At 36.8% G+C, this 10,308-nt stretch overlaps 1 protein-coding gene across 3 annotated transcripts in view; it reads right to left on the bottom strand.

Annotated features, from left to right (window-relative positions):
• The window catches only part of LOC136825388 (techylectin-5B-like), an 8,132-nt gene extending 2,960 nt beyond the window's left edge, over positions 1-5,172 (bottom strand). The window contains exons 1-6 of one of the 3 annotated variants that reach the window (XM_067081673.1): positions 5,097-5,172; positions 4,320-4,557; positions 2,182-2,247; positions 1,392-1,632; positions 774-845; positions 296-456 (exon numbers count right to left, since the gene is read on the bottom strand). In XM_067081673.1, the coding sequence (XP_066937774.1) occupies positions 296-456; positions 774-845; positions 1,392-1,632; positions 2,182-2,247; positions 4,320-4,455 (676 nt within the window). In that variant the 5' untranslated portion in view covers positions 4,456-4,557; positions 5,097-5,172. Of the gene's footprint in view, positions 1-295; positions 457-773; positions 846-1,391; positions 1,633-2,181; positions 2,248-4,319; positions 4,558-5,005 lie in introns of all 3 variants that reach the window. The other 2 variants (XM_067081670.1, XM_067081672.1) reach the window with 2 other exon arrangements.
• Between the last annotated feature and the right edge of the window lie 5,136 nt (positions 5,173-10,308).

The following is a 10,308-nucleotide window of genomic DNA, read 5'->3' as shown; positions in this document are numbered from 1 at the left end:
AGAGAGAGAGAGAGAGAGAGAGAGAGAGAATTTTTTTTGCTTCCGATATCGATAGTCAATTGAATCTCTCATCAGCTTACAGACCTCACAAGAAAGACAGATAGAGAGAGAGAGAGAGAGAGAGAGAGAGAGAGAGAGAGAGAGAGAGAGAGAGAGATTTTTTGCCTCCGACATAAATAAATAAACGAAATTCTCGTCAGCCCACAGACCTCACAAGACAGAGAGAGAGAGAGAGAGAGAGAGAGAGAGAGAGAGAGAGAGAGCTTAATCCCCCATCGCCCCCGCCCCGTCTTACCGAGCCAATACTCGGATTCAGCGTTGCCGAACCCATTCTTGAAATTCTCCCAAGACTCATTAAAATCGACTGGTTCCGTCTGCAACTGGCGTTTCAGAAAGACGGTCCATCCTCCTTCTGCCGTTTCAAGGTCACAGTACACGTCTTTGGTTGCCAGTGTTCTGGGGAAGGAAGTAAATAAATACAGAGATAAGTAAGTAAATGAATAAATTAATTAATTATTTAAATAATGATGTAATTAGTAAAATTCGCCTTCCGCCGTTTCAAGGTCACAGTATGCGTCTTTGGTTGCTAGTCGCTCTCTCTCTCTCTCTCTCTCTCTCTCTCTCTACATATTTATCATACTATTAATCCTCCAGATCTCTCTCTCTCTCCAAACATATCATATTGTTTCCTCTCTCTCTCTCTCTCTCTCTCTCTCTCTCATTTATCAAGCCACTTGCATCACACACGTATTTTCCTAACACCAGAAACTTACCCGTTCTGATACACTGTATAGACGCCGCTCTCTGTATTTCCCTGTATTTGAACGTCAGCGCAGTCTACAGGCCTGTAGAGAGAAAAGAAAACTGGTTTATTTAGTTTTTCCTACTTTGACCAATAAAGGTTTTTTTCAGTTTGTATCTGATAGCTCTGAAGGTTCTTCTCGTAGCAGAATATATATATATATATATATATATATATATATATATATATATATATATATATATATATATATATATATATAAACACACATACATATACAGTATATACTGTACATACGTATATAAATATATATATGTATATACCGTATATAAACACTGGATTGCAAAACGCAGGTTCGAATCCTGCTACGAACGTCAGAATTTCTCAATTCCTTCTTCACTTGGATCTTAGGCTTTGCAGTGAAAAGCTTACCCAAGAAAAGTGAAGAAATCTTGAGTTCAAAGGATTATTATTATTATTATTATTATTATTATTATTATTATTATTATTATTATTAAATATGTATCTGTTATAAACCTGACCAATAGGATCAATACACCGGTTGAAATTTTGACAAATGTCCCATTTAAAAAAAAAGCTTAAAATAAAGCTCCAACCTTCCCAAGCTTACCTCACATTCTTGATAAGCTGATCTATGCGTTCCCTATGCTTGGCCACTTCGCCCTCAAGCTGCGAAGCTTCGGTCTTCAGCTGTTCGTTGAGGCTTCGAAGCTTCTCGACTGTTAAATTCAGCTCCTCTCTCTCGGCGTCAGCTCCCTCGTCGCCTTGGGGAATCATTTCCTTAAGTTTACCTTCTAGACTTTTTATCTGGGACACCAAGTCTTGCTTCTCAGTCTCGCAGGTGGAGAGTTCTGGAAAAAAATAAAAGATCTTGTTCGTGGTTCTTTTAAGATAAAATGTATGGATGCGTGTGTGTGTCATGTTGGTATATACTGTATGTTGTAGTTAGTGTTGTGGATTTGTTGTAATTCGAGGTTATATGTACACACACACACACACATATATATACACATATATATATATATATATATATATATATATATATATATATATATATATATATATATATATATATATATATATATATATATATATATACGGCAAAATGTGCAAACTGAATGACCAGCTATCATATATACATAAAAATAAACATGTATACATGCGTGTATACATACATACATACACACATAGACAAACTTACACATATACAAATACACACAGTCACACACCTATATATATACATGAATATAAATGTTAAACTATTTTTTACAATATCCATTTATTAATTAACCATTCTCTCTCTCTGTCTCTCTGTCTCTCTCTCTCTCTCTCTCTCTCTCTCTCTCTCTCTCTCTCACCATGAAATAAAGTAAATAGAAAAAATAAATAAAGATACTGACCATTCCTTGGAACAAGGTCTCCGCTGGGTTTCGTGTTATTAAATGCCGACACAAGTCCTTTCATTTCTGCAAATGGAAGAAAAAACATTAGACTGTTATTATTTTAGCTTCTACATCGTAATGCTACTTTTAAAACCCTACTTTATCGTTCGAAAGTATAATAATATTCTTTTATCTGAAACTCACAATATATATATATATATATATATATATATATATATATATATATATATATATCTTTCATTTGCCTTCACTAAGGAGAGATACCGTTCGCTTTTTCCTTAAATTTTACAACCAAAAAAATCTCCTTCATCGATATAATTAAGCTTAAAATTACCACTTCAATTCATTTTTCATTATCAATTGATAAACAGAAACTTTTAACAGCCACAATGTTAAATTGATTCTGCTTGTCTGTTCCATATATAGAGGTACTCTTTGGTGTCCAAACCTAACTTAAATGATATAATTTTTATCCTTTATAAAAGGGGGGGGGGCATAAACTTCGAATGAAAAAGGAGAACAGTGTTATCTAATCATAATCCTTATGTCTTCACTGACATGAAAATGGAACGAGAGAAAATAAATGGATATTATTCAATCGTAACTTTCTTCACCGATCCTAAAATTATTTTCTCTTATAAAATAATGATGATTAAAGTTTGTCATTCCACAGCGGCGTGGCTATCTTCACTGACATCAAAATGGAATGAAAGAAAATAAAAAATGTTATTCAACCGTAACTTTTTTCACCAATATCAAAATTATTTTTCTGCCGTAAAACAATAAAGATTAAACTTCGTCATTCCACAGTGGCGTGACTTTTAACTGTTTCCCTACACTAACACCAAAATGGAATGAAAGAAAATAAATGTCATTGCACTGTAACTTTCTTCACCGATATAAAAATTTTTCCACCACAAAATAATAATGATTAAACTTAGTCATTTCAGTGGCGTGACTTTCAATTGTTGCTCTATCTACACTGACATCAAAATGGAATGAAGGAAAATAAATAATATTATTCAACCCTAACTTTCTTCAACGATACTAAAATTATTTTCCCTTATAAAATAATAATGATTATTCTCAGTCGTTCCACAGTGGGCATGTATTTTAAATCTCGTTGCCGCGCGTTGCTTAAAATCATGTCCCCTCAGCATTGTTTGGGCAAAACTGTTCTGCCTAAGCGCGAAAGTGTTAGTGTTAGTGTTAGTGTTATGGGACAAGCAACATAAACATTGCAAAGTTTTCTGTTTATCGAAAAACAGATGTAAACAGTTATAAAAGTTTTGTAAACAATACCTTAATTTTTATCTTCATTAAAATAATTTTTTTTTTTGGTTTTCTACACAATATCTGATTTTTTTATCTTCATTAAAATAATTTTTGGTGGGTTTCCTGTGTTGTATGCATGATTGACTAAGAAAGTACACTATAAATGGCAAAAAAAAAAAAAAAAAAATGTTGAAATAGTATGGAATAAAATTGTTTTTTTTATTTTCCCAAAAAATTACTGCGACATTAGGGAATAAAATTGTATTTTATTTTCTTGAAAAATATTGCGACATTAGGGAGCAAAATTCTATTTCATTTCACCAAAAAATATTGCGATATCAGGAACCGAAATTCTATTTTATTTTCCCAAATACATCGCAAGAGCAGTGAACAAAATTTTATGTAATTTTCCCGAAAATATTGCGATATTAGGAAACAATTCTATTTTATTTACCTCAAAAATATCGCAATACCAGGGATAAAATCACATTTTATTTGACTTAAAAATATCGCGATATCACGAAATAGAATTCTTTTTTTATTTTTCTCAAAATTATCGCCACATTATGGAACAAAATCTTTTAGTAACGCTTACAGTGCGTCACGTGAGGTGCACTGATGTCACTACCGCCCAACAGGGGGCGAAAAATGGCATTATATAATATAAAAAAACATGACCTGGGTACTGAAGACACTGGGCATAGGTCAGAGGAAGAAAAATCGCATTATATAGTAAAAAAATATGACCTGGGTACCGAAGACACTGGGCATAGGTCAGAGGAAGAAAGCTGCATTATATACTAAAAAAAAAATGACCTGGGCACTTAAGATACTGGGTATAGCACCTGAGCATCACTGACCTTCGCGTATGGCAGCCAGGGCGAGCTGATTGAAGACAATCGCTTCGCAGACGTCATCATACCCACACGGTCTCATCTGAGAAGTTGCCATGCAATATGGCGTCGCCAGTAGTAACAACAGACTGGCGTACTTCATGGTGGAGTTTTTATCCCTTTCTGTTCTGGGAGATTTTTTCTTCTTTAAAGATGGAATAGTTCTTAAATGGCTAGTACTTTTCCTCAGGTAATGGACTGCGTTCTGAAATGTTTTTTGGAAAATGGCACCGTCAGAAATGGTAATCAGTTCTGAAATATTTTTGAAAATTACAACACTGCATAGGCAGTTTTTCAGAGCTGATATATTTTTGAAAACACACTGTAAAAGCGATAGCTATTTACGAAATATTATAAAAAAAGCACTGGAAATGCAATACTTATTTCTAAAGTTTTTCTGTAAAAAAAGAACACAATAGCAATTTCTGAAATATTTAAAAAACTGCAAAAGCAATATATATTTTCAGAAGTATTAAAAAAACACAGCAAATGCGATGTTTACTTCTGAAATATCTTTAGATAAAAACACTCCGTAAAAACAATATAACTAATCCTGAAGTATATCTATACATTTTGAATAAAAACAAAACCGAAAAAGCTATAGCTTAGCTCTGAAACAAATTTTTGTCTAAACAAACACCGTTAAAGCGAACCGTTTAGAGCGAGGACAGCAAGTGAAATGAACGAGAGTCAATAGAACGCACCGAATTTGTCCAAAAAAAAAGAAAAAATTCAACAACGAACGATTGGTATTCGTGTCCTGTCTCTGTGGCCACCGCAAAGTGACTACCAGACTGACGAGTCCTCTTGCACTTACAATACATACGAACATACGAACGTAAACCTTTTTTTTTTATTTTGCTTGGGTCATACGAACCTAAAGCTTTTTGCTTTGTTTTCCTTATGGGATACGAACCTAATTTTTTTTTTGTTTTTCTAATATACTAACCTAAAACTTTTTTTTTTTTTTGCTTTTTAATGTCATACGCACCTAAAACTTTTTTTTTTGCTTTTTTATAGCATACGAACTTGCTTATTTTTTTGGCTTTATGCCCTAAGAACCTGAAATATTATTTTTTCTTATGTTATTTATGTCGTACGAACTTAAACTTTTTTATTTTTGCTTTTCTTATGACATACGAACCTAGAAATTTTTTTTTTTTGCTTCATTGTGTCTTAATAATTTTTTTTTTGTGTCATACGAACCTTAATTTTTTTCTTTGCTTATTTTATGACATATGAACATAATTTCTTTTTGCTTTTTTATGTCATATGACCCTAAACTTTTTTAAATTTTTTTTTTACTTGTCTATGACATACGGGCCTAAACATTTTTCTCTTTTTTTATGTACGAACCTAAGTTATTATTTTTTTTGCTTTTTTATTTATTTCCTTAATTTTCTTTGTAACCTTTTAATCTCACCACGTAAACCTTTCCTTAAGGATTAAGGAACAACTGACGCCCTACGACGATTTCAAAAGAAGACGCAATCAGAAATAACCATTTACGCAAAAAAAAAAAAAAAACAAAAAAAAAAACACGACGGCTCCAGTAAGCGAGGAAATGCTTGGTGGCATTACAAATTGCCAGTTGATACATTCCGGCATCAATTGGCGTTTCCGGTCTAGGGCGGGCGACGAGACGAATTTGCTCCCAACCAGTGCCACCTCCGTCTCGTTTCATCACGGTACTGAGTGCCACCATCATCGTCATCAGCTGACAGTGCCACATCATACCCACACGTTGTTCGTGCTTTTTCTTCTTCATTTTCTCTCTCTCTCTTTTCCAATAGCTTTCTCTATCTCTCCCTCCCTCTCTCTCTCTCTTTTCCATAGATATAGCCTGACTGGGGTAGCGGGACGGTGCCACAGTGCCAGAACGTACCCACACGCTGTTCGTTCTTCTCTCTCTCTCTCTCTCTTTCATAGATATACTGCTTGAGGTAGAAAAATGTTTTCCTTTATTTTTTTCTCTCTCTCTCTCTCTCTCTCTTTTCTATAGGTATATGTCTTGAATGAGCTAGAGTTTTTTTTTGTGTTTTCTATTCCTATATTCTCTATCTATCTCTCTCTCACTTTCCTCTAGATATATAGCTTGAATAAGTACAATGATTATATGTTTCTTTCCTTTATTTTCTCTCTATCTCTCTCATAGATATATAGTTTGAATGAGCTAGAGACTTTTTTGTGTTTTCTATTTCTATATTCTCTCTCTCTCTCTTTGATATATAGCTTGAATAAATCAGAGTAGGTTTCTCTCTCTCTCTCGTAGATATAAAGATTGAATGAGGTAGAGTTTTTTTTGTGTTTTTTTTAACGTTCGATAAAACATGACGTCACTGGGAATTTCAGTTAATCCGGCTTATTTTTATCGTGTTTGTTTATAAGTCATCAGTAATGTTGATGTGTATGCACTCAGATAGAGCAGCATATGCATACATACATACACACACATATATGTATATATACATATATATAAATGTGGGTACAGTATATATACATACACACACACACACACACACACACACATATATATATATATATATATATATATATATATATATGTGTGTGTGTGTATATATATATATATATATATATGGAGAGAGGAAAAGTGAGAGAGAGAGAAATTTTGCTGGTGTCAGAAAAAGGAGAGAGAGAGAGAGAGAGAGAGAGAGAGAGAGAGAGAGAGAGAGAGAGAGAGAGACACCGACGTCAGTGATCCGAGAATCTGTATTGATGAAAGAGAAGAAGAAGAAGAAGAAGAAGAAGAAGAAGAAGAAGTTTTGCATCAGTCTCCCAAAAAATTCCTGGCAAACTTCCTCGGAAATTTTCCGACTAATTAAAGAAACGAAGTTTCCACCGGATCATTTTTTATTGACAATCCTTAATACTTTTCCCACTAACGAACCGGGATGAAGTTCCGTTATTTGCCGTCATTTGTATCGTAATTGCTGCCGAAGAATGTCAGCAGCTCCGTAATATACGATTTCCCTCTCGGGGCCCCGTGCGCGTTCTGTCTGTCTCTCTGTCTCGTCTTATCTGTCTCTCTCTGTCTTGTGGCGAGTTATTATCGTCTGTCTGTCGGAAATGATAAGAATCTGTGTTTGGGACAAACTGGTAGACTATAGATGCAATATATATATACATGTATGTATGCATATTATATATATGTGTGTGTGTGTGTGTGTGAATGTATCTATATCTATCTATCTATCTATCTATATAGATATATGTATTTTTATATATGCAAATCTATATATATATGTATATATATATATTTTATATACTGTATATTTATCTATACATATACATACATATATATATTATATATATATATTACACATACATACATATATGTATACATATACATATATTATATATATATATATTTACATATTCATATACATGTATATATCTAAATATGTTTCATATGTATATATAAAATCGAAATTTGATTTTTTCTTCTTTTTTTTTGACTGGAGACCTAGTTTTTTTTTCTCTTTTTTTTCACGTTTCGAAATCTCGTTGCAATGTTTGCCCGGCGCTCTTGTCAATGGGAGTAATTTCTTGAGAACACGGAATAGAGGACGTCACTTGGTCGAAATCCTTCTGTACACAAAGGAGGGGGATGAAGGGAATTTAGGTGGGAGGGGGAGGAGTAAGGGGGAGCTTTGCCCCCTCCCTCTGTTAATGCTACGCCCCCCCTACGGGCAGTCCCCATAGGGGGGTACCTCCCCCTTCAACCTGAAAGATTTTACGATTGGCTTTCTCAGTTCGTTTGGCTTTGATGCCCCTCCCCATTACCCCTGGAGGGTCCTCCCCCTCCCCTCCCCTCTCCTTCCCCTAGAAACACCGTCACCTCCCCTCCCCTCTCCTTCCTCTAGAAAATCCGTCACCTAACCCCCTCCTTTCCCTAGAATCCCTTCCCCTTCCACTAGAATCCCCCCCATCTCCCTCCCCTTTCCCTAGAAACCCCTCCCCTCCCCATAGAAACCCCTGCCCTCCCCTTTCCCTAGCAACATCTCCCCTCTCTCCTCCCCTTTCCCTAGAGACCCCTCCAATGCCCTTCCCCTTCCCTAGAAGCCCCTCCCCTATCCTCTCCCTTTTCCTTAAAAGGCCCTCCCCTCTCCCTCCCTCTCTCCCCCTTTCCCACCAGCCTCTCCCCTCCCCCCCAACCCCGTACCCAGGCAAGCTGAAAGATCCTAGATTGGTCTTTTCCGTTTCGTTTCGTTCTGTTTGACTTTGTTCCTCATTTATGCTGTCACTTTTCTCTCTCTCTCTCTCTCTCTCTCTCTCTCTCTCTCTTTGGAGAACTCACATATAAAAGGATTTAGTTGAATCCTTTCCCTATGGGATTTAATGGTCTTCTTGCCTGGATTTTTTAAATAAATAATTCATGCGTTTTTTACTCACAATAATTTTTTACAAAGCTATGGGTTCTCATAGTCTTCAGTATTCAGTTATGTACCTGATAATTCTTCAACTGTTGTGGGTTGCAAACGTGGTTAAAACAATGTAGGACTCGCGACCTCATCCCAAAAAGAGTAGCAGATATAGCAAGACACTGTTAGAAAATGTTGAGAGAGAGAGAGAGAGAGAGAGAGAGAGAGAGAGAGAGAGAGAGAGAGAGAGAGAGAGAGAGAGAAGAAGAAAGTGATCCCGAGAGAGAGAGAGAGAGAGAGAGAGAGAGAGAGAGAGAGAGAGAGAGAGAAAGAGAGAGAGAGGGAGAGTGAGAGAGGAAAGCGATCCCGAGAGAGAGAGAGGAAGAAAGTGCTCCCGAGAGAGAGAGAGAGAGAGAGAGAGAGGGGGGGGGGAAGAAAGTGCTCCCTGAGAGAGAGAGAGAGCGGGAGGAAGAAAGTGATCCTGAGAGAGAGAGAGAGAGAGAGAGAGAGAGAGAGAGAGAGAGGAGCGATCCTGAGAGAGAGAGAGGGAAGAAAGTGCTCCTGAGAGAGAGAGAGAGAGAGAGAGAGAGAGAGAGAGAGAGAGAGAGAAAGTGATCCTGATCCTGAGAGAGAGAGAGAGAGAGAGAGAGAGAGAGAGAGAGAGAGAGAAAGTGATCCCGAGAGAGAGAGAGAGAGAGAGAGAGAGAGAGAAAACCCTCCTCATAATCGCGTCAGAGATTATAAAAGAGAGAAAAAAAAACACCTCGCCTAATGTACTGAGGTGGAAAAAAAGAGGTAAAGAAAAAAAAAGCCACATTTTAAACCAAGGGAATAATCTTAAGTCCCTCTCCCTACCCCTGTAACCCCCCCCCCCTCTCCCCCCGCCCCACAAACCCTTTTGTGTTTGTAATACAAGCGCTCTCCAGAATAATTAGGTCGCCATTGTGTACATAGGAGGTGTTCAAGAAGTAAACAAAGAAAGGCGTCAGGAGATGTTGGGTGGCTGGCCAGAATCTTTCTCTCTCTCTCTCTTTCTCTTTTTCTCTCTGTGCTGTAAGAGGGGGTTTAATCTGTCTATTTTAGTTCTGTTCGTTGGGGCGATTCAACATGATACTTGTTGCTTTCAGCTCTCTCTCTCTCTCTCTTGAGAGAGATTGTTCTGCCTATCTCTCTTTTGGGAGCACATTTTCTTCCTCTCTCTCTCTATTGAGTAACTTTCGTTCCTCTCTTTCTCTTGAGAGAGAGAGAGAGAGAGAGAGAGAGAGAGAGAGAGAGAGAGAGAGAGAGAGCTTATTCTTCCTACCTCTCTCTTTTGAGAACAATTTTTGTTCCTCTCTCTCTTTATGTCTCTCTCTTGGGAGCACTTGTTCTTCCCCTTTCTCTCTTTCTCTGGGAGCACTTTTTCTCGCCTCTCTCTCTCTCTCTCTCTGGGAAGCACTTTTCGGGCAAATCAGAAGAAAGGGCCCATTCTCCGTGTATTCCACAGGTATTCTTCATTAGTGGCGTGAGTTAGAATGGCCTGTTGTTTGAATGGTTGAAATATGTGTCGCCCTAGGCTACTTTTGTTTGATGTC

The sequence above is a fragment of the Macrobrachium rosenbergii genome, chromosome 37, assembly GCF_040412425.1.
Source record: "Macrobrachium rosenbergii isolate ZJJX-2024 chromosome 37, ASM4041242v1, whole genome shotgun sequence".
In the NCBI taxonomy this organism is placed as follows: Eukaryota; Metazoa; Arthropoda; class Malacostraca; order Decapoda; family Palaemonidae; genus Macrobrachium; species Macrobrachium rosenbergii.
This window is presented reverse-complemented; position numbering and strand designations above follow the sequence as displayed.